Source organism: Piliocolobus tephrosceles, chromosome 2, assembly GCF_002776525.5.
Source record: "Piliocolobus tephrosceles isolate RC106 chromosome 2, ASM277652v3, whole genome shotgun sequence".
NCBI lineage: Eukaryota > Metazoa > Chordata > Mammalia > Primates > Cercopithecidae > Piliocolobus > Piliocolobus tephrosceles.
In genome coordinates, this window is record NC_045435.1 from 140709314 (window position 1) to 140734756 (window position 25443).

Consider the following 25443-nt stretch of genomic DNA (forward strand, 5'->3'; position numbering starts at 1 on the left):
AAAAAAAAAAAAAAAAAAAAAAAAAAAAAAAAACAGTCTTTTTTTTTACTTATTCAACAAAATTTATTAAGCATTTGTTCTTTCCTGGGACCTATTCTAGTATTCTCCTAGCCACAGACTCCCTCCTTCATAGTGAGGGAAGACAAATAATAGATAAATAAAACTATATTTAAGTGCTATGAGCAAAAAAAAAAAAAAAAGACGACAAGGTAACAGAAAGTGATTGTAGACATAGGGAGACAGGCTTTTATTATTATTGTTATTATACTTTATATTCTAGGGTACATGTGTACAATGTGCAGGTTTGTTACATATGTATACATGTGCCTTGTTGGTGTGCTGCACCCATTAATTCATCGTTTACATTAGGTATATCTCCTAATTCTATCCCTCCTGGTCCCCCCACACCAAGACAGGCCCCAGTGTGTGATGTTGCCCTTCCTGTGTCCAAGTGTTCTCATTGTTCAGTTCCCACATATGAGTGAGAACATGCGGTGTTTGGTTTTCTGTCCTTGCGATAGTTTGCTGAGAATGATGGTTTCCAGCTGCATCCATGTCCCTACAAAGGACATGAATTCATCCTTTTTTATGGCTGCATAGTATTCCATGGTGTATGTGAGCCACATTTTCTTAATCCAGTCTATCATTGATGGATATCTGGGTTGGTTCCAAGTCTTTGCTATTGTGCATAGTGCCACAATAAACATACATATGCATGTGTCTTTATAGCAGCATGATTTATAATCCTTTGGGTATATACCCAGTAATGGGATGGCTGGGTCAAATGGTATTTCTAGTTCTAGATCCTTGAGGAATCGCCACACTGTCTTCCAAAATGGCTGAACTAGTTTACAGTCCCACCAGCAGTGTAAAAGTGTTCCTATTTCTCCATATCCTCTCCAGCACCTGTTGTTTCCTGACTTTTTAATGATCACCATTCTAACTGGTGTGAGATGGTATCTCATTGTGGTTTTGATTTGCATTTCTCTGATGGTGAGTGATGATGAGCATTTTTTCATGTGTCTGTTGGCTGCATAAATGTGTTCTTTTGAGAAGTGTCTGTTCATATCATATTCTTTGCCCACTTTTTGATGGGGTTGTTTTTTTCTTGCAAATTTGTTTGAGTTCTTTGTAGGTTGTGGTTATTAGCCCTTTGTCAGATGAGTAGATTGCAAAAATTTTCTCCCATTCTATAGGTTGCCTGTTCACTCTAATGGTAGTTTCTTTTGCTGTGCAGAAGCTCTTTAATAGGCATGTCAGTGAAGGGCTTTATAATTACATGACATTTGGGCAGGGACTTGAATACAGTTGACCTTTAAACAACATGGGTTTGAACTGCATGAATCCACTTATACATGAATTTTCTTCTGCCTTTGCCACTCCTGAGACAGCAAAACCAACCCCTCCTTTTCCTCTTCCTTGTCTTCAGCCTACTCAATGTGAAGATGACAAAGATGAAGACCTTTATGATGATCCACTTCTACTTAATGAATAGTAAATATAGTTTCTCTTCTTTGTGATTTTCTTAATAACAAACTGGAAAAAAGAAAATGTTATTAAGAGGCTGGGCGTGGTGGCTTACGCCTATAATCCCAGCACTTTGGGAGGCCGAGGCAGGCGGATCATGAGGTTAGGAGATCGAGACCATCCTGGCTAACACGGTGAAACCCTGTCTCTACTAAAAAATACAAAAAAAAAAAAAAAAAAAAAAAAAATTAGCCGGGTGTGATGGCGGGCACCTGTAGTCCCAGCTACTCAGGAGGCTGAGGCTAGAGAATGGCGTGAATCTGGGAGGTGGAGCTTGCAGTGAGTCGAGTTTGTGCCACTGCACTCCAGCCTGGGCGACAGAGCAAGACTCTGTCTCAAAAAAAAAAAAAAAAAAAGTTAATAAGAAAATCACAACGAAGAGAAACTATATTTACCATGTGACATACCAATTGTATTAACTGTTTGTTATTGGTAATGCTTCTATTCAGCAGTTTTTGGAAAGTTAAAAGTTATACTTAGATTTTTGACTGCATGGGACATTGGTGTCTCTCACCCTCATGTTGTTCAAGGGATAACTGTACATTAAAGGGATGAGCTCTGCAAATATGGGAAGGCAGAACATTGGTAGCAGAAAGAGCAGCATGCCCAAAGATCCTGAGGTGGGAGGGAGTGAGCCTGCCAAGCTCAGGGAACAGCAAGGAGGCCTGTGTATCCAGAGTGCAGTGAAGCAGGGAGAGACAGTTGGAGATGCAAGTGCCATATTCCCTGGCATGCACCTGAGTGATGTGAGTTCTGAGCAAGCCAAGGGGGCACCACTAGGCTTTAAAATGATATAGCTGGCTGCTGAGTGGGAATAAACCACTGAGAGCCAAGAATGAAGCACTTTGGGAGGCCGAGGCGGGCGGATCATGAGGTCAGGAGATTGAGACCATCCTGGCTAACATGGTGAAACCTTATCTCTACTAAAAATACAAAGAATTAGCTGGGCATGGTGGCGAGCGCCTGTAGTCCCAGCTACTCTGGAGGCTGTGGCAGGAGAAGGGCGTGAACCTGGGAGGCGGAGCTTGCAGTGAGCGGAGATGGCGCCACTGCACTCCAGCCTGGGCCACAGAGCGAGACTCCGTCTCAAAAATAAATAAATAAATAAAAGAGATTGCAGTGGGCCAGGGAGAAGACAATGTTGACTCTTTTTCTTGACTTTTAATTCTTTCTCTACTGGCAATTAATCAGTTTGGAATTTTGACAACATGTGCAAAAGGTGCAGTTTAACAAGAACTAGACCTTTCCTTATGTAGCTGTTAAAAATGAAACAATCAGTGAGGTTCTAATTTGTGCGTTTCATTCCTGTCGATAATCACTAATGTCTAATTCCATACTCTTTAATTCCTTAAGCATTGGTAAATTTCAATGGCTTTTTTTTTTGAGAAACAAAACATTTCTTAAAACCCGCCCACTTGATTGCTCTCTGTACATTGTTTCTCTTCTTCCCCTTCCCTTCCCTTCTTTCTTTCTTTTCTTTTCTTTTTTTCTTTTCTTTTTTTTTTTTTTTTGAGACAGTCTCACTGTGTCACCCAGGATGGAGTGATCTTGGCTCACTGCAACCTCCACCTCCCAGGTTCAAGCAGTTCTCTTGCTTCAGCCTCCTGAATAGCTGAGATTACAGGCACCCACCACCATGCCTGTCTAATTTTTATATTTTTAGTAGAGACTGGGTTTCACCATTTGGCCAGCTGGTCTCAAACTCCTGACCTCAAATGATTGGTCCACTTTTGGCCTCCCGAAGTGCTGGGATTACAGGTATGAGCCACCATGCCTGGCCCATTGTTTCTTTCTTTTTTCTTTTTCTTAGCCCAGGCTGGAGTGCAGTGGCGCGATCTCAGCTCACTGCAAGCTCCGGTTCCCAGGTTCACGCCATTCTCCTGCCTCAGCCTCCGGAGTAGCTGGGACTACAGGGGCCCGCCACCACGCCCGGCTAATTTTCTGTGTTTTTAGTAGAGATGGGGTTTCACCGTGTTAGCCAGGACAGTCTCAGTCTCCTGACCTCGTGATCCACCCGCCTCAACCTCCCAAAGTTCTGGGATTACAGGCGTGATGAGCCACTGCGCCCGGCCTCTTTTGTTTTTCTTGAGACACAGTCTTGCTCTATTGCTCAGGCTGGAATGCAGTAGTAGGATCTCAGCTCACTGCAACCTCCGCCTTCCAGGTTTAAGCAATTCTCATGCCTCAGCCTCTGGAGTACCTGGGATTACAGGTGCCTGCCACCATGTCTGGCACATTTTTGTATTTTTAGTAGAGACCAGGTTTCACCTTGTTGGCCAGGCTGGTCTCAAACTCCTGACCTCAAGTGATCTGTCTGCTTCAGCCTCCTGAAGTGCTAGGATTACAAGTGTGAACCACCACTCCCAGTCCCCATTGTTTCTTTTAAATGTTAAGTAGAATTACCTGATTCTGGCCTCATTTGTAATGCTTTTGAATATATTCGTATATACATTTAGTTCTATTGGCATGTCAGTCTGCCGTCTTGGAAAAACATGGTGGTCAGTATTGTTGTGATGGACCAGATCTTTTGTATTCTTAACATATGATAATTTCAGATTATGACATTGCTTTTCTTCTCCTCTTTGTTAGTATTATTCGTTGTAGAAAACCTGTATTTGAGTTAAAAGTGATAGAAAATCCTTTCATTTCTGATACAGTACTAGGTTAGTTATGGGTAAACAGTGAAACATTTTTAGCCATAATAAATTTGATACTGGATTTTTAGATTGAATTGTAATGACCAATTTATTCCCTAATTTATTTAGTTTATTTATTTAATTCCCTAATTCATTAATAGTGCTTTTAAGAAGTTCTAATTAAGATAGTATCATAATAATGAGATAATTATGTCATGACAATAACATTTTTAGCTTTGTATAAATATTTAAGAAGTTCAAAATAAATAAGATCCAACCTAAAAAGAATATTTTCTTTATTATATAATCCATATAAATTAGTTATTTTTAGGGTCCCAAAACACCAGTTTTTCTGGTTTAACTGTTGCTCTCTTAACTGTATGTGGAGAATGGGGGAAGGGAAATTCTTCAAGATTCCTTGATGAAAGTAGACGATGTTATCATCCAAACCATTCTGGGAAAGCTGGACACAGTGCTGTGCCTCTGTATTTCCATCTACTCCGAAGACTGAGGCAGGATGATCCCTTAAACCCAGAAGTTAGAGACCAGCCTGGGCAGCATAATGAGACCTTATTTCTAAAAAAATAAACAAAACTAACTTTCAGGATCAAAGATTGAAAGATTTCCGTCTACCACTGAGTTGGGAGTGGAGACCAGGCTTATTTTATCAGCCCACCTCTCTGATGTGGCAAAGCCAAGTCTTCCGTAGGGAAGCCTGGAGAAAAGGTTCCTGTCTCACCACTAAAGTGAACATTTCACTCAGCTATGGTCTAGTCCACAAGGTTCCTTAATCATCTGACCACGCTGACTCATTTTTAAAAATATATCTTAAAATGTAGGGACTAAGTTTATTTACAATAGTATGCAGTCAATGGCCTGTCTCCTAGTTTGAATTTTCTTTGTGCAATCATCCATGAAAACCATAGAAGGTGGTGGGCCACTGATAAAAGATCACCTCAACTGGATGAATTTCAAGCACCTGGTAGCACTAAATTGAGATATTTAAGGGTATAGTTTACTGACAAAACAGATGGAAGAAACTGGGTAAAAATATACCTAATAGAATATGAACATTTCAGAACACAAAGAAATAGTGCATTTTTTGGAGTTCTACAGTAAAGCATCTATAGGATGTAACTGGTGTTATGCTTTACATTTATTTCTTGATTTTCTTTCTCTTCTTCTAAAACTAACATTCTGGCAATTTTAAAAATTGCACTGATTTTAATAAAATAGGTGCCCTTAATTTTCCTACTGTAGCAGTTAATTTGGGTAATGTCAGTCTGTTACTGTTCGAATTGCTATTCAACTGAAATTGTATTATGATCTGCTGCACACATAAAAATATTACATTATAATGCGCAAAATCGAGCTCAACATAATTGTGCCTATACTAACGTGGTAACAGGAAGCATCTTCTGTAATGGTGCTGATTTCCATATCAGTGATAATTTTATTGTCTGATTTGCGTTGTATTCTCCTTGCTGCCGTATTGATATCCAGAATGTGTCTATCCATTCCTAGGACAGATGCATGCAGATGCCAAAAATATCTAGTTAACTCCCTCTCCTACTCCTTGAAAAATCTTAGTAATTAGAAAGTGAAAAAGATGATAGCAGCCAAATTCTGTCCCCAAAAGCTTTATCTTTTTTCTTGCCTAAATCCCTTTAATAGCTTAATGTACTTGCTGGATGTGTCTTCTGAGGACAACTTAATTGCTCAACTATTTATTGAGCCTTTACAATGTGTAAGGCATTGTGCAAAGCACTGAAGGATTTAAAAGGGACTAAAGTGCCCCCAGTTCTTCAAGGAACAATTTTATAAAGAGATGGATACTCAAATACTCACAATGAAAAACTCCAGAAATCACAGTAGGGAAAATGTGTGGCATATGGTTTATGGCAAGGTCAAAAATTATATCAAGTTTTTTGAAGCAAAAACTACTGCAAGGGATTGTTATAGAAAAATAATTTTTTTAAATTTAAATTTTTATTTTTTTTTTGAGACAGAGTCTTCCTCTGTCACCCAGGTGGGAGTGCAGTGGCACAATCTCGGCTCACTGCAAGCTCTGCCTCCTGGGTTCACTCCATTCTCCTGCTTCAACCTCCCGAGTAGCTGGGACTACAGGTGCCCACCACCATGCCTGGCTAATTTTTTTTGTATTTTTTAGTGGAGACAGGGTTTCACCATGTTAGCCAGGATAGTCTTGATCTCCTGACCTCGTGATCCACCTGCCTTGGCCTCCCAAAGTGCTGGGATTACAAGCGTGAGCCACCACGCCCTGTCTAGAAATATAAATTTTAAATCAAAACTATCCATTCTATATTATCATATTTTTATGCATACAGAGTCTGAAAAAGCATCTCTCTCAGATTGTAAATTTCCCTTTATCAGCATTTATGCAAACAGTCTATTACCTATGCATGAAATTTTGGCAGTTACAAGTGACTATTGATTTATGACCCCATTGGTTCTTGGGTTTTGGTTGCAAGTCCAGTCTCCTTAAGTCTCGAATTGCCTTTTTCAGCGGGGACTCCAGCTTCTCCTGACTCTTCATATGTTCAAAGAAAAATGTTTTCCTCTGATGTTTTATCCATGACTGTTCTTAAGATAAATGAAGCCTTTGTTAAAGTTTTGCTAGTTTTAGAGATATTCGAATTCCAGCATCTTAATTGCATCGACAGAATAAAAACTTTTCTCAACTCAAAAATTCTCCTTCATCTTTTTTAGCCTTGGTAACATTGACATATCTTGGGTGTAAAGCCCTTAAAAAGTTGCAGATGCCCGTTGTGGTCTTCAGGATAGGGTAGAAGATGATTTACTTCGAATAAAAAAGGTCATAAAAAGGAAAAGTGAATTGGGTTTTTATTTCTATGCAAATTTCTAATGACTTCAGTTGAGGATAGTTAGAGGAAGAAGGGTTTTGTGGTTTGGGACCAAGAAAAGAGGAAGGCATGGAAGAAGTTGAGCTGGTTTTGCAATAAAGTTTTGAGCCTTAGAAAGAGCTCCTGGATTTGGTATCAGGGCTTGAGTGTGGTAGAGCTGAGGCTGGCCTTAGAAGCCCCATACTAGCCTTAGGCATTGGAAAAATTTCTGAGTAGAGCATATCTTTTGCCGGAGAGTGACCAAAGCATTTCCCATCTCAGGTTGTAAGTTAGCCAACCAGGGTGGACCTCAGAAGCAGAAATTAGCAACTCAGAGTCATAAAACCACCTTTGAACATTTGATGTACTAATTATGGAAAATCAAAGTTAAAATACTCCTTCACCTGCAAATTAACTTCAACAAAACAAGCAGCTTGGTGAAACTTTGAAGAATCACTGAAAAGAATCTCAGGGAAAAGAAAGTTTAAACAGCAATTGATTAGACAGTTTGCAATGCACAAATGTTTTTAATATTTTTTAAATCTTTTCATCTTACCTACAGAACATAAACATATGGAAGCTTTTAGAAGTTTACTTCTGACTCTAGTTATCCCTAAGAACTTAGGTTTACTTCATCCGCAAATTCTATTATTACGGAGTTTTTAGAAACCTATGCCTTGAAGCTGTGTCATTTTAACTGTAGGAAAAAAATAAACACGTAAATCTGAAATAAAATAAGTCTGTCTCTCAAATGGGCATCATTGGGACCTTTTAGTCAAGAAGTGCTAGGTAATTTGTCACTAAATCATCTTGTATGCAATTCATAGAGGGAATTCTTTCCCCTTCAATAAATGCACCTTTTTCTATCTTCTCACACTCTCTGCCTGTTGTCCTTTCTTCCATCATGGCCTTTCTTTGTCTTTTTGTTTACCTGTTCTGTAGCTTTGCTTTGTCAGCACTGTTTAGCCCCACAGCCTAAGAAGGCTCTTCACACTTGCTGCAAATAGTCCCTCACAATGAACGTCTTAGGTTTTAGAGTTGCTTGGGTAAGAAACAAGTGGTATTTTTTACTGATTCATAGTCATTCCTTCCACACGGTCTTTTTGTTAGAAAAACGAAAACTTTCAGCTTTAGTGGCATTAATTAATTATTTTTATTGACCCTTGAGACACAATTTTTGCGTTTTCTAATGCTATTATTTAGGGAAATGTGGAATTACACAACCAGATTGATGACTTTGTAGTGCTATCATAATGGAAATGCATCCATCTGTTTTGGAGGACTCGGGAGGATGCTGTGGCTAGTTCTACAGGGAGTGTTCAAGCCAGGTGGTTTGTAAGTTCTGTTCTCTATAGCCCTTCTTTTTTTTGAAAGACCTTGCCTCTCACTCTCCATGGCCTGGCTTTGTCTGCTACTAATTTTCCTGGAGTTTTGAAGAGAATAAGCCTTGCTTATTTGCTATGGTACTGAGAGGATTTGATAGCAAATATTTTTGAAAAAACTTAAAGGAGAGAAATTTCTCCTAAATTGATACAGTCTATTTCTTAGAAGTACATTTCCCCCCCACAACTTGGTTGTATGGGCCTTTTCTACTGAGCACTCTTGCCACCTCCCTCCTTTTTGATCCAATGTAGCTTATAGACTTGCATCTTTCTGTATTTATGGACTGAGCAGATTGTGAAACAGGTGTGTAGGTGGAACTACTGATGCTGCTTCTGCATCAAACATTTATATCGATATTTGAAGCAGTTAATATATGTTCTAACAAGATTTAGGTCCTATAGAAGGAAGGATGGAGAAACAGGCTATGAAAAACTGAATTTCTCTTTCCAGGAGACCTTTGAGAAGGCAAGCTTGAGTAGCAGCAGCAGTGGGGCAGCCAGCCTGAAAAGTGAACTTTCAGAAAGTGCAGACCTGCCCCCTGAAGGCTTCCAGGCCTCCTATGGTAAAGACGGAGACAGGGCCTGTGACGAAATCCTGTCAGATGATAACTTCAACCTGGAAAATACTGAGAAAGGTACTGCTAGTGGCAGCGTGTAAGCATAAATGCATTCCTGTTTCAAGACTCATTTGCGTTTTTATTGTTTTTAATTAATGTGCAGATATATATTCAGAGCTAGATGATGAATTGGACATTTCGGATAACTCCAGCAGCTCCAGTTCAAGCCCTCTGAAAGAATCTACATTCAGTAAGCTTTCTTTTATCAATTTGCCATTTGCGGGATTCCAGAAGACAGTGATTTGGAAATCATACTTGAGTCAAGGAAATATCACCATATACATAACCCAGTGGTTTGTTTTTCAGGTACAGTGCTAATTAGGACAGATGTGTCTGTCTCTCTGACAGAGCCCAAAGGTTAGCCAGCACAGTGGTTTTATATTTTCTCAGCTGTCAAATGAATAGTTTTATTATTTCTACCAGCAAATGCAGGTTCTAACTAGAGAATCAAAATATCTTGGAGACAGCCAAATAACCACGGGAGTAATGGACATGACCTTTTACGAGCCTGTTGGTTAGAGGAATTCAAAGTCTGTAGAAGAAATTGGTCTTGGTATAGACTAATTTTTGTACAATTTTATTTATATAAATCTAAAGGCCTGTGTTACATTTAAAACAATAAAACAAAAGAAATGTTTTTAGAGTTATAAAACATGTGACATATAAATTCAGTTCATAATGTTAATCTTGACTTAATTTAAAACAGTAAAAAAAATAGTCATACTGGGATATGGGAAAGAAAAGGAAAAGGTATATTTAGATAAAATTTAAAGATTATAAAGAGAGATAGAATCAAACATACTCAACAAACCTGAAACTGAAAGAGAAGTTAAAATGGAAAATGAAGATAAACAATTTTTTTTGAAAAGAGTAAGTTGAGACCGGGCGTGGTGGCTCACGCCTGTAATCCCAGCACTTTGGAGGCTGAGGCGGGTGGATCACAAGGTCAGGAGATGGAGACCATCCTGGCTAACACAGTGAAACCCTGTCCCTACTAAAAATAGAAAAATTAGCCGGGCGTGACGGTGGGCACCTGTAGTCCCAGCTACTCGGGAAGCTGAGGCAGAAGAATGGCGTGAACCCGGGAGCCGGAACTTGCAGTCAGCGGAGATGAGATGGCACCACTGCACTCCAGCCTGGGTGACACAGAAAGACTTCATCTCAAAAAAAAAAAAAAAAAAAAAAAAAAGGAAAAAAAAAGAGTAACTTGATAAAATGTTAAAAACTGTAGATAGAAATATTCTGAAATAAATTAAGTGAAAATAATTTTCTCTCCTCAGTGACTATACTATGAAAATCTCATAAAAGAACATTTAAAATAACCTCTCTAAGGATCAAAGTAGAACCCTAAGGATTTAGCTACATTCTTTGTCCTTTCCAAACTTAATTGGTCCATTGAAATGATGACTAGATGTTCCAGATTTTCTGGGACAACCCCAGTTTTCAATATTCTGTCCTATTTTCTATTTTCTCTGTAAATCCCTGCCTTCTAGGTGTATTAATTTGCGATTGGGAAAACATGAAGCTCATATGGGAAAAATATTTATGCATATAAACATATATAACAAATTCCAGACGAAATGTATTACTGACTGTTTTGAGATAAGTTCAGTGTTCTATATAGCTGGCAGCAATGGTGGGAGGGTTAGTGGGGAGGTAGGAAAAAGATACTTGACTCTTAAATTTGCATGTGGTAACTTGGCAAGGATGGTTATGACATTTTATTGCATGACATTTTATTGTGTTTTGTTAGATATTAATAACAGGGTTGTTTTTGTTTGTTTAGACATTTGCTTTAGAAAAAACGCCCTTAAACAAACCTGACAAACAAATGACAATTTGTAACATATTTTAGCTCATGTTTTCATAATCAAAGACAATTTTTACAGTATGTACAATTGCTCAGGTAACAGCAATTCAGCATTGTTTTTTGTTGATACTGTGTTTTGCCATGAATAAAGCCATATTTGTTTCTTGAATGTTGTTTGACCACTTTCATGCTACGGTGGCAGCAGAATTCAGTTGTGACAGACATAGTATGGCTTGCAAAGCCTAGAATATTTCCTACCTGCCATTTACAGAGAAAAGTTTGACCTTAGAACAATGAGAGTGTTTATAGACAAAGCCATTCATGGAATATATATGTTCTTTATTATTTTGAATTTTATAAAAAACTTATTTAAATTTTTTGGATATATAATATTTGTTCCTATTCAGATACTTGTGATATTTTGATATATGCGTACAATGTGTAGTCATCAAATTACACATTGTGTGGGTAATTCAGATATTGATCACCTCAAACATTTATCATTTATTTATGTTGGAAACATTTCAAATGTCCCCTTCTAGCTATTAAATATTCAATAAATTATTGTTAAACATTTTCTTTATCCATTCATCTGCTGATGGGTACTGAGTTTGATTTCATATCCTGGCTGTTGTGAGTAGTGCTGCAATAAACACGAGAGTGGGGATATCTTTTTGATATACTAACTTCCCTTCTTTTGGATATATACCAGTAGTGGGATTGCTGGATCATGTAGAAATTCCATTTTTAGTTTTATCAAGAGAATCTTTATTTATTTATTTATTTGATATGGAGTCTCGCTCTGTCACCAGGCTGGAGTGCAGTGGTGCAACTTGGCTCACTGCAACCTCCGCCTCCTCGGTTCAAGTGATTCTCCTGCCTTAGCCTCCTGAGTAGCTGGGACTACAGGCATGCTCCACCACACCCAGCTAATTTTTGTACTTTTTAGTAGAGACAGGGTTTCACCATGTTGGCCAGGATGGTTTCGCTCTCTTGACCTCGTGATTCACCCACCTCGGCCTCCCAAAGTGCTGGGATTACAGGTGTGAGCCACCACGCCCGGCCGAGAACCTTTATACTGTTTTCCGTAATGGCTACACTAATTTACAGTCCCACCAACAGTGTATGAGTTCCCTTTTCTCTGCATCTTCACCAGCATTTGTTGTTCAGCATTGTTTTATTAAAACTTAAAAAACAAAAGATTTGCAGAGTAAATAATGTAAACTTATTTCTATTTCCTCATCTCAGACATTTTAAAGAGAAGTTTTAGTGCTTCAGGCGGAGAAAGACAATCCCAAACAAGGTAGGTACAAATTGAGCTCCTAGAAATATTTTTTGATTTTGCAGAGCTGAGTTATTGATGGCTGAATTGAAACCTGATAGCCAGAAGTTTCCATGTGCCTGTGGAAATAGAAGGAGTTAGAGCTTACTTGCCCAGAACCGTTTATAGTTCACCGAGTAGCATACTGAAACAGGTGCTGATCTTGGACTTGGGCCTTAGTCTAGTTCTGTCTTTTTCTAGCTTCGTGACCTTGAGCAAATCAGTTAGCCTCTCTGAGCTCCAGGGTGGGCCAGCGGGGGTAGGGCAGCTGTGCTCCATGAGGTCATGTGGAGCCCTGGTCTTCTATCTTGTTCTTCCATATCTCCAGGGTATAGATTTCATCTTTTTGACCAATATGACTTACGAGACCACATCCTACCTCCAAGCCAGCAAGAAGAAGACAGGGGAAGTAGAGGCACCCCTCTTTCTTCTAAGGATATGACCCAGATGTTATGCTCATCACTTCTGATCACATATCATTGGCCAGAACTTCCTCATATGACCACAGCTAGTTGCAAGGGAAGGTGGAATATGTTTGGGAGATTCTCTTTTAAAAGCAAAGGAAAATTGTTATTTTAGGACAGCTCGCTGTGTCAGTGACAGTTGTTTCTTAGATTAGGGACTGAAACAAAACTATTAGATTGAGCCTTCTGCAAGTTCTCCTGACCTTCATGGGAGCCCCTTCACTGGCACTGGGTGAGATCAGAGGGAGCAGAAACTTGATTGCCATGTTCCAGAGGCAGACATAGGAGGCATTTAAGAAGTTGAGAAAATGAGCTGGGAGAGTGAGCTGGTGGGGAATGTTTGATGGAAAAGGACCTCTTAGAATCAGGATGAACTCAGGGCATTTGGGACAGAGGAAGGAGAAGAGATCAATGGAGAGGAGAGATTAGAGAGGAAAAGAGATAACTGACAGTGTACAGTTGCAGCATAGACCACAACCAGAGCAGTGGGCCTGGAGAAGATGAGTGGCAACTCCTTCTTTGTGTCTGAAGAAAGGGAGGTGAAGATAAAATTAAGCTAGAGAAATAGAGAAAGGGAGATTAAGGAAGAATATACTTTATGGTTTCTGTATATTATTATTATTAAGATAAAATCTCGCTCTGTAGCCCAGGCTGGAGTGCAGTGGCATGATCTCAGCTCACTGCAACCTCTGCCTTCTGGGTTCAAGTGAGTCTCCTGCCGCCGCCTCCTGAGTAGCTGAGATTACAGGTGCCTGCCACCATGCCTGGCTAATTTTTGTATTTTTAGGAGAGATGGGGTTTCACCATGTTGCCCAGGCTGGTCTCGAACTCCTGACCTTAGGTGATCCACCCACCTTAGACTCCCAAAGTGCTGGGATTACAGGCATTCGCCACTGTGCCCAGCTGGTTTCTATGTATTAGATGATATTCTAGGCCACAGATGACAGGACTGTCTAGATTTGAGGAGTATATTCAGCTAGGAGCAGCCAATGTTGAGATAAGAACTGAGCAGAGAATGGAGGAAGGACTGCCAGACTGCTCTGAGGCTGGGGCACCTGTTGAGATTGGGCCACATATAAGTGGTGATGCCAGGCGGGGGTCTTCAGAGCTGTGAGATGACTCCCACTCAGGAGGTGGCAGCATCTGTGTGATAAAACGCTAAGGCTGCGATGTGCTCTAGCAGGCATGGCTTTTTGGATACAAGCAAAGGAGCCTGACTCTAGCTAACTTATGTGATTGGGGTTTCTTTAGAAGGTGTTACGGGGCTTGTGTAATTTAGACTCTGGAGGATCAAGCTTGGGAAGGCATACGAGCCAGTTCAGTCCCTGAAGTCTACAAAGGAGACATTTTTGGGAGGCTTGTAAGGGCAGGAGAACTCTGGGATAAATGAACTCCCAGCTTGTTTATTCCATTCTCATGTCACCTTTCTTAGGATTCAAAATCCTGAGAGAGAGAGAGCCAGATTGACCTGGCTGGGCTCAGGTGCCTGCTTACTGCCTTGAGGAGAGCTGAGATCCTTCACTAGTCCATCAGGGGTGCTTGCTGAAGGGAGCAGGTGTTAGTGCTGGGCAGCCTCAATGGAACCATCTGGATCGATCTCTGGGTTTTAGGGTGCTGGGAATAGCATAATGTAAATGAAGTTCAGAAGAACCTGCTCAGCAAATTCCTGGGGAATTCAGTTAGGTGACAAAGGAGGGTTCCTATAGACAAATCCTTTTCTTGTTTAGCCAAAGGTGTATCACTGATACATTTATCTTCTTCAAATGAAGACCAGGAGGAGGTAGGATGGAGCCTTTTAATTTCCTAACTTTTTCCCAGTGTTTCTGGGAATAAAAACCCAAGAAAAACTTATTGATAGGGGGTGTGATCTGTCAGAAAGATATTCGAGAAAACCCTGTAAGACCTCATGGCGTTCTTTAGTGGGCCAAAGTGCAAAGCAGTCATGGTCAGAAGTAATGGGGAGGGCAGGGGAAAGAAAAGTAGTCCAAAATGCCAAAGAGAACCACAATGGGTGTTTGTGGGGACTGGAGATCTGAGTTAGAAGATCTTCCAAAGGATGTTTAGGGCTTGCTAGTACCCAACATTCCCCACTTACTGACTTTCTATCACTAACAAAGCAAGTATTTTAGTTCAAATGTAAATTATGACATATGTTGTACTCCTAATTAAGTGAATTTTATATTAAAATGAAAATTTCCAATCAGATGAATGTAGGTATCTTGGCCCTGTCGAAAATAGTTCTACTCTTTTTTTGAAAGGATCCATGGAAAATTGTCTTATTTGCACAAATTGATTGATGTCCACCCCTTCAAAAACAAACAAAAACCCAATATGGTCTATATCTTTTAGAGCTTGAGATGGTTTTTAAAAAGTTAGTCGTTAACTAAATGCTTTAAAACAAATTGGGTAAGCTAGAATCAGCAGAAAGGCAAAGTTTAATCTGAAGATCATTGAAACAGGGATATAGAACAAGCTTTAACTTGGGGTTATGACCAAGTCAACAGATGGATATGGAAAGTGGCCCATACATTGAAGTTGATGTTTTGGAAAGTGTGTTCCAAGGTGAACAGGACCTGACCTAAAGCAACATTCGCAAAATTGTGCCATGAAATGTGGTAATACAGTGTGACATGCTACCAGGAAACACAGGTTTGTTTAAGACAAGCTCTCTTCCTTCAGGGAGCTCACAGTGAAATGGAAAGACAAGGGCAGACTTCAGAAGAAAATAAATGATAAAAGACAGCCTTTGATTTATGCCAAATAAGAGGAGAGAAAATTAATAACTTTTAACTCCCTCCCAGGTAATCCCCGGGGCTTCTCTGAATTAAAAGGAGATAATACCAAAATGTATTTATAATTCTTTAAAGAACATTAAATAAAGCTAAAGTTATCTGCAGTCTAATTTGTTTAGGATTTTTCTGGGTTTCTTTGTTTATTAATGTGAAATGTGAACCCATCCTGCAAAATATTTAGAAGCTAAATAAGAAGTTTGAATATAAAAGGAGATAGCAAAGCTACATAATAGAATAAAAATAAATTGAAAATCCAGCCAGTAGAGGGTTTTCTGTTTTTTTCTTTGTTTGTTTGTTTCCTATTCTGTGCCATGTGTAAAATGGTATAACAATTACAAGGAGACCCTGGGCTGCTCTCCCACTTGGGGACCCTTACTGGCTCTTTAAAAAGGCCCAATGAGAGAAGTCACAGGGAAGGACATACGTGTTCTGACCAAAGCCTCCAAAATATAGAAGTCAGATATGGCCCTGGCTAAATATTAATGGTACTAAGAGAAAGCTTAAGCGTAAATTCTTAACTTTGGTCAGATATCAGATATCAGGAGCCAGATTTAAACCAATTGCCTGCTGAAGAACTAACATAACTCCCTAATAACTTAGGATATGCTTTTGGGCAAATGATCCAGACAAATGGATAAAACATGAGCAAATGGAACTAGGAGGGATAGCCCCTGCCTCCTTAGAGACGTTTTGAATTCTCAAGACTGGAGAATAATATTAGAACTGGAAGGCACCTGGGAATCTAAGCCATCATTAGTTGATAAAACTTTTTTTGAGGAATATAGTTAATGGCAAGATCATGAGAGGAATAAGCCCCAATTTCTTTGAAATTTCCAACTTTAATCATTTTCAAATTTGAAATGAAATCTTTTATATCTATTACTATTTGCTAGGAAGGCATTAAGAATCTGCTTGACTTTTACCAGTTTTTATGCGGGTTTCATAGGCTGACCTAGTATATGCACATTGAGGATTCTAATCCAGCAAGTCATAGCATGTTATTTCAACTTATAAATAAAACATTCTCTGTAGTGGAACTTGATAATGCTCATGGGGGCTTCAGCCTCTTTATCACATATGCTCAGGTCCTAGTAAAGTTTAGTCATTGTTTTACAACCATCTTAAGAACCTTCATTCATTTATTTAATTGATGGATATTTATTACTGTGTGCCGGGTATGTGCCAAACTATACCTAATTCATCTTTGCCTTCTCCAGGGCACAGTGTATTGCACATAGGTACCAACCTACAGATACTGATTAATAGATGAATGATTGTTATCTTAGTGTAAATTTTTTATCTCATTACCAAGGACTGAAATCTTGCCTACTGATAGCCTTTGCCATAGCCACAGCTTAAGGCACATTTTTTTTTAAAGGGATCCTGTTGCTCAGGCAACAAGATTTCTGCATGTCTGCTTGCCTCCTGTTGCCAAGGCAACAGGATATAGTTGGCAGGCTGGTTTGAGACACTGGATGTTTGTGGTATCAAAGATGCCTATGGTTCACAACTTTTTTGATTCGTCAGTGTATGCATAATTGTATTTGACAGTGTGCTCGTAAGTCTAAGTCTTTTTTTTTTTTTTTTTTTTTTGAGACGGAGTTTTGCTCTTTCGCCCTAGCTGGAGTGCAGTGCGCCATCTCAGCTCACTGCAACCTCCGCCTGCTGGGTTCAAGCAGTTCTCCTGCCCCAACCTCCCTAGTAGCTGGGATTATAGGCGCCTGCCACCACACCCAGCTAATTTTTGAATTTTTAGTAGAGATGGGGTTTCGCCATGTTGACCAGGCTGGTCTCGAACTCCTGACTTGAGGTGATCCACCCACCTGGGCCTTCCAAAATGGTAGGATTACAGGCATGAGCCACCATGCCAGGCCTCTAAGTCTTTATATGATTGTGGAGGTTTGTGACCATTCAGCATCATACTTGTGACTGGAAAGACCTTGTGTGTTTTCAGGACCTGTGGATCTTGCCTCCTAAAAGCAGAAGTCTTGCTTATTTTTACTTGTAGCTCTTCTCCCTCCATCTTTTTCATAATCTGTATCTGGTTTTACTTTGGAGGAATAAATACTGCATGATTACTCCTTTCTAGAATCAACCTGGCCCATCTGCCAATGTCACATTCCAGCAGTCTTAACAAAAACAAACAAAAAAACGCATAGTAAGACCACTTTGTTTCTTTTCTGTGATAGTTCTATATTTTCCTGGTTTATTGCTCGTTTGTTATGAGATATGTTATTCGGGTACAAGGGGATAGGCACAGGAGCATTATACTACTTTGTTGTCATGATACCAACTCTATTAACATTATAGATAAAAGGAGAACTCAAAGCTACATAATGTCGCTTATTCACACAGGATGTGTGTATGAATGTCACTGCCTGAAAGAGAGCTTCAGCTATAAAATGCTCATTAGCTCACATGGTGTGGTTGCAGTCGTTTCAGAAGGCATTACTTTACTATTGTAAGCCAAACCTCTCATTTCATAAGGTTTAATTATTTTTATCAATATCAAATAGTATTGATACTTTTCACAATTGAATTAAATGATGGAATACACTTATAATGCATGTGAAAATGTTTTCTTTGTTCAGATACATATTTCAAGGAATTCTTATGAGAGATGAAATTTTAGGGCTTCATCTTCTTGGCCAGGACTCTGCTGGCAAAATAAATATCCAAATAATTCACCTTGCTCTTGACTTAATTCAGTGAAAAGTCTATTTAAAAAATTACAAAGCTACTTCCTGGATTATTCACTTTATCTGTTAGTGTTTTGGGGTGGAAGTTGTAGGCTAACACTCATTTTCAGCACTTCAGTTTCTCTTTTGCCTTATTAATTCCAGATGAGGTCATACTAGGTCTGAAGAGAGCTGGAAGGGATGGCCTTTTAGAATTCTTTCAGCCTTCTATTTTTCTGAAATTCTTCCATCAGCCTGAATTGCTGTTGGTCAATGCCCATTTCAAAATTTTCAGAGAACACAAACTATAATATATTAAGCCTCTTCACCGAAACTATTTCTGGAATGTTCTCTGTGTGAAACCACTTTGGTGTATTTTTCAGCTTGTGATACTATGGGGACACCACCCTCTGTAGCCATAATGCTCTGTTGGGCATAAACATTCAATGTGGTTCAATCTAGAGGCGGTCTTCCCCCAGGCTCTGTGTAATTTCAATCGTTTGTCCCTCTGTGAACCCAACAATTGCATAGTTAAAAGCTGTCACTTCTGGTCACAATGAGTCTGTTCTATTTTGAAATTTCAGATGACTATATTTTCTTGCGGTTAGTGATATAATTTCCAGAGAAATTGACATTTATTTTCTGCTATCTCTATGCAATCTTTTAAGTCCCAAGACTGTGGAAACTATTTATTTTCGCATCCCATCTCCAGTGTCGGACATGGTGGCTATACATTGTGGGCACTGAATAAATATTTCTCGAATGAATGAATGAATGTGTAATGGTTCTTTTTAAAGATTCCCTAAAGTTTATTAAAGAGTAATTTAAAATTATATCAAGAAATAGCAGAGGTGGCAGCAACTCAGCATTGTCAGGGTGTTCTATGTCACATATCTCACTAGCACATATTATGCATAGCATTTGCTAATATGTAAAAATGTTTGAAATGTTAGATTCTTCAGGACATCTGGAACAGTCATCTTGCAAACTCATCATGTGAGTGATTATCAGCTTTTCAAGAACATGAATAACCTGATGGATACAAGTTTGCCTCAAGTTGCATTTGTATTCACTTTTTAAGAGAGTGGGATTCAGGAGGTATTGCAGGTTTAGCAGCTACATGGCATGAATGTAGTAAGTGTATGAAGACAATGACCAACACATAAGGAAGGGCCTGGACCACATTGTTAAGTATGGAGGCCACTAGGCACATGTGACTCTTGAGCAGCTGAAATGTGGCCAGTGCAACTGAGGGACTGAATTTTAAATTTCATTTAATATTAATTAAGATGTAAAATAATAAGATATCTCAATTTTTATGTGTTGAAATAATATTTTGGATATTTTTATTAAATAAAATAGATTTATTTCACTATATTCTTTTTACTTTTTTAAAAATTTGTCTACCAGAAAACTTAAAATTATGTTTGATGCTTACAATCGGTTTCTATTAGACAGTGCTAGCCTCATCTAAAAGACTAAGGGGCAAAGTTATTCGGAAAGTGTTTGCTGGGATATGGCATTTGTGCAGGCATACGAGGAGCTGGAACAGATGTTCTGCTTCTCAGCTCAGCCCTGAGGTTGTTCTGCCTACACATGGGCACTGCTGTGATCATGTCTCTTTTCAAACTTTCTGAGGGCAGGATCAGCTTCATTTCTTTTTTTAAACATGCTGCTTATCTCAGGGTTAGGGAAAGTATATAAACTGTTAAAGGCTGGCAGGTTCCATTTACTTTTCAAGGCTCTGGAACCTTGAGCTCAGAATGGAACAGAATATATTATGGGATCAAGAGAGTGCTACCCTGGTGAGGATCAAGAGGGAATGGAAAGGAACAGAGAAGAAATTCATAAGTGGATACAAAGATTTTGGTATTATTCTCATGCTTAAATTGGATGGTAGGTAAATGAGTGCCAATTTTGTTACACTTAATAACACAGGTAGGTGTCACATGCATGTATCAAAAAATCTATGATTAAAACAAAAGGGTTGGGACAAGAGACTTATCAGCCATGTTTACTTGTATTTAAATTCCTGTATTTATTCCTACTTAACAAATACCTATCATGTGCCTTTTTTGTTGGATTGCATTAAGTTTAAGAATGATTCTTACAACTTGTCAGGGCACAGATGTTTCTTATTTCATTCCAGAAAACTATTAAAACATTGGTTCTAGGCTGGGCATGGTGGTTCACACCTGTAATCCCAGCACTTTGGGAGGCCGAGGTGGGTGGATCACGAGGTCAGGAAATCAAGGCCATCCTGGCTAACATGGTGAAACCCCGTCTTTACTAAAAGTACAAAAAAGTTAGCCGGGCATGGTGGCGGGTGCCTGTAGTCCCACCTACTTGGGAGGCTGAGGCGGGAGAATGGCGTGAACCCAGGAGGTGGAGATTTCAATGAGCTGAGATCACGCCACTGTGCTCCAGCCTGGATTATAGAGCGAGAGTCGTCTCAAAAAAAAAAAAAAAAAAAAAAAAAAATTGGTTCTAGGATACAGTGAAAAAAAAGGCTGAAGGTGATTTACAGATATCCCTGGTAGGGTCTAAGGCCACCTCCAAGGCAAACAAGGGATGTTAATAACACTGACAACTTTAGGAAATATAGTTATTATCAATGCAAAAAACATTTTATAGGAAGAGGTATAAGGTGTTTTTTTTTGTTTTGTTTTGTTTTAATAGAGCAGGAACAAATCATACAAAATATTGTATATAACATTTTAAATCTTATATCCTTTTAGTGCAAAATCGTATTTCCAGTTTAAGTATAACAAGAAAATTATTCAGGATCGTACGATTTAGGTTCTTAGTCATACTTAGAGCCTGAAAAACGACTGTGGTGGGGTGATTCTGCCATTTGTCAGTAGAATGTCAATTGTACTGTGTGTTGTGATATATTTATTTCCCTCTTAATTAAACTCTTGAGAGCATCTTGAGGGAAAATAATCTTTATTAATCTTTATAATGTAGACCATAGCAAGATGTAGGCTCTTAGTTTGTCAAATCCAAGTTGAGCAAGTCATTCTAATGGCATGTAATTCTATTTTCAGGGACTTCACTGGAGGAACAGGATCAAGACCAAGACCAGGTAACTTCGTGTCGGTAGCAATAAAATCAAACACAACTCTCTAAAATTCAATGTAATTTATGTTACAGTTTCATATCTTTCCCCCTTTTATTTCTTCAGCTTTGCTGCCTCTTGACCTGCTTCTGAAAGTGCCACCCCTCATGCTCAGGGCCCACATTAAGGAACTAGAGGCCGAGTTAGTGACAGGGTGGCAGTCCCATAGCCTTCCTGCTGTGATTCTTCGAAATCTCAAAGACCATGGTAGTACTTACTAGATCACATTGATGTAAAGCACATAATGGGGAAATGCAGAATTATAGTTGGACCTGAGATGTCTGAACAATGATTGGGTGGTAATTTTGATACAAACAGCAGGAGAATTCTGCCTTGTTTGTTCACCATTATTAGTTTGTTGATTTGATGATAACAAAATGCCTTCTGTGTTCACTGTTGATTGAAATATTATAGGCTGTTTTTTCCAAAATTTGCATTTCTGCCATGGTGGGAATGTTAGCCAGTTGACCTACTGATGCTTCAAGAACATACCTACAAACAAAAAATAGTAACCATGTTTTACAAAGGTATTTCTGTAAACTCTACACCTACATGATACATGTAGAATGAAGAGAGTAAGTCATATATTTTTTCTATCTCCTATACCCTTACACAAATAATGATTTTTTACTTATTTATGTTTCTTTCTTTTTTTTTTTTTTTTGAGACAGAATCTCACTCTGTCACCCAGGCTGGAGTACAGTGGCACGATCTCGGCTCACTGCAACCTCCACCTCCCAGGTTCAAGCGATTCTCCTAACTCAGCCTCCTGAGTAGCTGGGATTACAGGTGCCTGCCACCATGCCTGGATATTTTTGTGTTTTTAGTATAGATGGGGTTTCACCATGTTGGCCAGGCTGGCCTTGAACTCTTGACCTCAGGTGATCCACCCACGATTAAAATGACATCACATTGTTTCCCTAATAATTGAAAAATTATAGATACTTAAACATAAAAGTTTATAATAAAGGTTTGGGAAGAATGTATTAATTAATGTTTCTAATTTTTGTTAGAGGACCGAAGTCCATCAGTAACATTAAAATTATTAGCTAAACCTAGACAATTCAGAAAAAAGTTTAATGATTATGCTTTTATCATGTGTGTGAGTGTGCAACTCTTGAACATAGAGTTCTACTTTACTATTGGTTAATTTGGGATTATTATTTAATGATATTTTCACCTCAGCCTCCTTGATTCACATTCTTTTGTAGAGCTAATGTGCATAGTGAATATAGGCAAACTGACTGTAATATTAGCCCATGTGTCCACATTTATTAAATTTGCTTTGGATGAGTTATTGACAGTTTGGGGCCATTGCAATGTCAGCATAGATGCCAAAAATGATGGTTTTATTAAGATAACTGAAACTATCATGTTGACCACGCTCTGCTTCTGTTATTTTGGCAAAGGTAAGTTCAAAATATAATTATGAAATTAAGATGATTGTTATTAACTGATGTTATAACAAGAATGGAACACACATATGTATGTAAGCAATTGGCAGTTCTGTTTTAATCCATATTAGAAATTATTTTTCCTAAACAGTATGTTGACTTAGTTCAGTACAAGACTTGATTTTATGTCAGTGACACTGATCTGATCTGTGGACCTTTAAACAAACTGTTTTCATTATGGCCCAGTTTACATACATTTCTTTCTTATCCCTACAGTTTGCTATATCATCTAATTCTTTAAACTCTGCTGATTCATATATTGTTAAAACTTGTATCAGAATACACAAAAGCATTTTTTTTTTTTTTTGAGACAGAGTCTCACTGTGTTGCCCAGGCTTGAGTGCAGTGGTGTGATCTCAGCTCACTGAAGCCTCCACCTCCTGGGTTCAAGCAATTCTCCTGTCTCAGCCTCCTGAATAGCTGGGATTACAGGTGCCCACTACCATGCCTGGCTAAATTTTGTATTTTTAGTAGAGACGGGGTTCCGCCATGTTGGCAAGACTGATCTCTAACTCCTGACCTCAAGTAATCCACCCACCTCAGCCTCCCAAAGTGCTGGAATTACAGGTGTGAGCCACCACTCCTGGCCTGTTATCAGTGAGTGCTACATTTTATACATAAAAGGAGTGGTTAGGTTTTACTGATATTGTAGAACACATTAATTCACAAGGGAACATTTGGGTTACCACCTGAGAATTATTCTACTTTCATGTCAGAAAATGAGACCTTTATTTTTCTCAATCTTAATATGAAGGGTTTTTCCATTAATTAAAAAACTATACCTTTAAGTGTTGCAAGTAAATTTGGATGATTGGTTGCTTTATCAAATTATAAAGAGCTGGTGCCAGTACCATTCACTTAGGTCACTGCATCTGCAAATCGTGCTCTAATCCAGTCATTACCTTGGTATCTCTGTCTTAACTAAAGTATAAAGAGGTGACATTAATCTGGCATTCCAACAATAAAGTAGTACGTTTGGACCAAGGTGTCATGAGACATTATTGGTCCTGTCAGTAGTGAGTTATGCCTTAAGTATTTGTTGTGAAAAATAGGTAAAGCACTTAAATTTGTGAATGATTTATTTTTTATTGTTAAATAAGCTGATTATATTAGTGTTTTTTCATTTACTTAACATTTGGTTTTGCTTTCTTGGATAGAAGGGAACATGTTGGAACTTACGCATAACCAACATTTACAGCCCTGTATTGCCTAAATGTTCTGGAAAAAATAGCAGAAAGGGGAGAATTTCGCCAAAATCAGGGCATTCCCCCAGGAATATATCTAGTATGTGACCATTATTTTCCATGTATTATGGCAGAATACAGGGTTAGAACCATTATTTTAGAGTGCCAAGTGGCTATATTGTAATATGATCTTGCCTGTGTGGTACTCCTAAAAGCTGAACTTCTAGGTTCATGTCATGGTAATAACAGCAGTACCTCCAAACTCTTCTAGAACAAATAACAATGAAACTATTTTACCTTACTTGTATTAAAAATCCCCTTGTTCTATCTTTTAATACTAACTAAATTGTATCAATAATTTATTTTCTACAAATTATTTGGATTAAATAATAGATTGCAATTCCCTGCCAGTAGACAACTTAGGAATTCATAGATTGTACAAATGAAAATATTAACAGTAATTAATATGAATAACTGAATGAAGAAACATTTTTAACACATTAATTATTTTAGCTGTGTTTTCCCAATTTTAGTCACTAGTGAATTACCATGGTACAAATTTGCCTATATCTGAGAACTATATGTACTATTATTTCCCTAATATTTTTCTTTCCATCGACTAACTCAATTTAAATTCATTTTTAGAGGAAAGTTGTTATTCTTTCTGTAAATGAGAACCAGTATAGTATCACTTGCCATAAGTAGATGACCATTGTAAAAGTAAATACAAATCTAAGAAAGACAACATTAAATTCCAAGTAGATATTGTTGTCTGCTTATCCTGAGGTCTGTTGTCTTTGCTGTAAAGGAACATTGCCTCATATTTGAGAAATGGTGAAAACATGCTTGCATGATACTGAAACTTAATCCTTGATATAAACAACAGAAAGAAAACTGTAAAAGGAATACTTTTCCTACTGGACTACTTAATACCTGATATATCTACTAATGAAATTAGGCTGTGTAGGTGTCCCATGCCTTGGGAAACTCAGTTCTTTAAAAATTGATTCTGTGGCCTATAAAGTCAAATCAGTTAATCAAATAACTGAATATTACCAAATATTTGGAATTGAGGAAAAAGGTCTCAGGTCTGTCTTGTATAAAAAAAGAAATAATCATTTCCTTTCAAGGCAAGAGAAATGGTATATATTTGTGAAAATTTAATTATACAAAAATATAACACAGGAAACATGTTCTTTGTCAAGTACCTACTATAATGGTATGGATTCTCTTAGTGTGGGTCAAATGTAAATTTTTGGGTGTGTAGGTCAAACCTAAATTGTCAAGTGCAAATGTAATGTCAACTAAAAATATGGCCTAATTTGACAAATTAACGCTGACATTTTCCCCTTCCTTGCTCAGGTTTTTATTTAGACAGCACATGACACCCAGGCACTGAACCGATGTATGGATATTCTTATGTGCTACATTTTTAATAGAAATTGTCACTTTATATTTCTGGGCCCTTAATTATGTTTTCTTATTGGATGACTATGAATCTATTTTTATGCTTCCATTTTGTTAGTAAAGGCAGATCTAAATCAAATTGTCAATTTCTTTTTTGCTCAAATATTCTAGAAAGCATAGCTAACATTC

The 25443-nt window shown here is 38.3% G+C and overlaps 1 protein-coding gene across 5 annotated transcripts in view; it reads left to right on the top strand.

Moving 5' to 3' along the window:
• NEK10 (NIMA related kinase 10) overlaps positions 1-25443 on the top strand; it is a 272215-nt gene that overhangs the window by 198072 nt on the left and 48700 nt on the right. For 3 of the 5 annotated variants that reach the window (XM_023207271.2, XM_023207273.1, XM_023207274.1), the window contains 5 exons: positions 8861-9044; positions 9130-9216; positions 12085-12139; positions 21139-21176; positions 21276-21416. In XM_023207271.2, coding sequence (XP_023063039.1) covers positions 8861-9044; positions 9130-9216; positions 12085-12139; positions 21139-21176; positions 21276-21416 — 505 coding nt within the window. The remainder of the gene's footprint in view (positions 1-8860; positions 9045-9129; positions 9217-12084; positions 12140-21138; positions 21177-21275; positions 21417-25443) is intronic. The other 2 variants (XM_031935258.1, XM_031935259.1) reach the window with 1 other exon arrangement.